Source organism: Cydia amplana, chromosome 14 (genome assembly GCF_948474715.1).
Source record: "Cydia amplana chromosome 14, ilCydAmpl1.1, whole genome shotgun sequence".
Taxonomy (NCBI): Eukaryota; Metazoa; Arthropoda; class Insecta; order Lepidoptera; family Tortricidae; genus Cydia; species Cydia amplana.
In genome coordinates, this window is record NC_086082.1 from 17,122,104 (window position 1) to 17,125,497 (window position 3,394).

The window sequence follows — 3,394 nt, forward strand, 5'->3', positions numbered from 1 at the left end:
AAAAACCTACGTATAAACAATGATATTAATTACCTATTTAATTATTTGATTTGACACGCCTAGCATAAAATAGCACATTAATAGATAAGTGCTCTGGTCACATGTAATTTAAGAGTATAATTCAATTTATGAACGCCATGTGAACTAAATAATGATTTAATTATTTAAAAACAACGTGATAAGCAGTCACGTTGTTTTTGCTGTGAATGAAGCCAATTCGAATGTACATTTTGATATCTAAGTATCATTCTCTTGTGCGTCTCACTCACGCCAATAAATGTACGAATAAATACGAGTGAAACAACGCGTGAATGATATAAATACCTATAAATATATAACATAATTTAGATATCGAAATGTGCGTTCGAATTTGCCTCCGTATCGAGTAACCAAAGCGTAGAATAACAACGTGCAAAAACTGCGCGTGAATTGCATCAAAGATGGCGGAAAAAAGGGCGTGGCGTGCGCGCACGCAGGGAGCGTCGCGTCGCTACGCCGGCAGTCAGCCGTGGCCACGCTCGCGCACGGACGTATCGCCGCCATGTCGGAATTCACGCAAACGCAAAACTCCATCCTCCGCATTAGCGATGAAAAAACTCTACAACTCATAGAGCTTTACGAGCAAGAACAGTGTCTCTGGAACACACACATTCCAGAGTACAAAAGCAGAGAGAAGAGACAGAAAGCGACTGAGAGAATCGCTCGGAAACTGGATATTAAATACTTTGAAGCCCGCCATGTTGTGATCAAGTTTAAGAATTTGAGGAACTCGTATTGCCAGGAGCTGAAGAAGATAGCGTCGAGTATCAGCATGGGCTTGAGTGAGGACGAGCAGTACAGGCCGAAGGTGTTCTGGTTTTCGAAGATGGACTCGTTTCTGCGGCCTCATCTTCAGCCAGCGAGAGGCCAGTCGTACTCTTCGTTGGTAAGTAACCTTTAAATCCATAGACGTTTTAGATTAGGTATAAGACCACTTTATAAAACCACGTAACGCGCTGGCCACAAAAGCGTCTGGCTTCGGCTAAGGCGACAACCTTAGGTGGAAACGAAAAGTCCGATCGCTGTGTCTCGCTCCAACCGATGCTTGTCGCCTTAGCCGAAGCCAGTCGCGCAATTTCGTGGCCAGCGCGTAAAACTACTTAAATGGAGCCGACGACAGTAGCCGAACGGAACCGATGACGGCCGATATCGCGAGGATCCAACCGGGTGCCGAGTGCAATTTACTGAAATATGAAATCTAACGACTGTTTATAAGTTTCATATTTCTTTGGCATCTAATAAAGTTAAGGCACGACACTTGTACCATCACGTCTTACAGCAGGATATTGTATATTACAGTCGTTTTTAAATTACCGTGAACATTGAAATCCACGATATTCGGTTACTGTCCACGGGATTCAAAAACGTCTGCATACAATTTCACACACCTAGGTCTTGTTTCCCTCTCCTTTTGTTTTTTTTATTATATTTGTCACGTGACGGTAAAACGTGCCGTGTGGCCGCGGATGTCCACGATAAAATATTCAAGCTAAAAACTATAATGCTTTATTTTTGTCTCTTTCTAGCACGTATCTGAGAATGAGCAAGCGAAGAGCGAAGCGGGAGCCGACAGCGACTCAAATCAAAACAGCGAAGATTACTGCATAAAAGACGATAGCGTGAACTCATTCCCCATCGTGGAACTAGATGTAGATGACAGCATCCATTCTGAGGATGAACCACCAATGAAACGACGCGCTTTGAGATATTCTTCATCTTCGTCTAGAATGAGAGATGTATCACAGTCTTTTGTCCAGAGGGACCTTGCTAAGACTGTTCAAGACTTGGAAGCGAAAGTCCAAGCGCTCACTAACGAAAGAAAGGAAGATTATTATGATTCTTTTGGGAAGTATATAGCGTCTTTGCTAAGAAGTATGCCGAAGGAAAAGGCGATGTTCCTACAGCCACAAGTGATAAGTCTGATAGTGTCCGGGTCTGGGTCAGGAGACGGTTCTGTGAGTCAATCTGATATTTAGATTTAGTTTATATTCTTATCATTCTTTTGTAATTGCATTCCAATAAAAATATGTTGATTGAACCTTGTTGTTTTAATTTGCATGTGTGATTTAGTTAAAAAGACCATGCTTGCCCATAAAGTATTTTTCTGACTGCGCGACGGAAAGGAGAGTAATGTGTTTAATAGTAACTTTAGTGGTAATCACAAAAGATAGAAAAGTTTAGAATTCTAGAACTTATTCTTTCTCAAATAAATCAAATAATGTCTAAGTACCTATACTTTGTCAAGCAAATCTTGTCAGTAGCAAAAGGCGACGAAATATCGCGGGTTAGCAACACTACGTTTGAATACTTTGAATTGACCGTGTCACTGTCAATCTGTTCTGTGGAACTGTTTTATTTACATTTCATCGTTGTTCGATGTACTTACAATGTACATTGCTGCTTTTTGTTCGTTTCCTAGAGATACCAAACTTTAGTTTGGTTTACATTGCTACTGACATATCCAGCTTGACAGACTATACCTACGTTTTTTATTATTTTAAATGCGACCAAACGACCACAACAATTTAAAATTACAGTACAACAAAATAATAACATTACGTTCGAAGTGCGGCCGAAATGAACACATAACTCTTTCGTCTCAGCGTCGACCATTATTTGGACTGAACGACGTAAGCGACTGGGTTTTCATATGAAAGTCGGTTCTTTCATGCAATGAACCAGTTGACGTTAACAACTTTTGATATTCAATCTAGTTACGAAGATATTATGTTGTTTGGTGTGTTTGTAAGATGTTTTTTGCATAGCGTACGTACGTTATTTTTCCACTTTACCATAGAGAAATATAGTAAGACAAGAGTGCTCACTCCATACATCAGTTCAGACTATTAATTTCAGTGTCTACATCTAGCATCGAGTAGCGGAACTATCAGTACTGCTACATCTATTTTCAAGTAGCAGTACTGATAGTTCCGCTACTCGATGCTAGATGCTAATAGTCTTTTTGGTACTAAAACTGATGTATGGAGTGAGCACTCTATGTATTTTTTCTCTATGACTTTACAGAGAGTGAATACAAGATATAATATAAGTTAACAAGCAATACCAACCAAGCTGTAGGTACCTATTATTACCTACTCGTTTTACGTATTTAGTACATCCTACTTACTTAATTACATTGTTTCTTGTAAGTATTTTAACTTGATATTAATATCAGATATCTTATTATTTGCCAGATCATAAATTTGTCACTATTGTATGATGTTAGTCTGCTGAAAATGTTTACGTACCTTTTTCATATGTATTGAAAGGCTTGAGAAATCTGTCAAACAGCATATTTAAAAATAAACCACGGCCTCTGTCAAAACCGTCAAAATAAAGATATATAGGAAATATG

General features: G+C 39.1%; 1 protein-coding gene across 1 annotated transcript; it reads left to right on the forward strand.

Moving 5' to 3' along the window:
- Window positions 1–360: 360 nt before the first annotated feature.
- Window positions 361–2,068, forward strand: LOC134654259 (uncharacterized). Its single transcript, XM_063509726.1, has 2 exons — window positions 361–925; window positions 1,566–2,068. Exons 1-2 carry the CDS (start codon window positions 542–544, stop codon window positions 2,013–2,015), a joined length of 834 nt encoding a protein of 277 aa, XP_063365796.1. The 5' UTR covers window positions 361–541; the 3' UTR covers window positions 2,016–2,068.
- Window positions 2,069–3,394: the final 1,326 nt, after the last annotated feature.

Coding starts and splice junctions, on each gene's coding strand:
- LOC134654259 (XM_063509726.1), top strand. CDS start 542: ATGTCGGAATTCACGCAAACGCAAAACTCCATCCTCCGCATTAGCGAT. Junction 926..1,565: donor GCCAGTCGTACTCTTCGTTG/GTAAGTAACCTT, acceptor GTCTCTTTCTAG/CACGTATCTGAGAATGAGCA.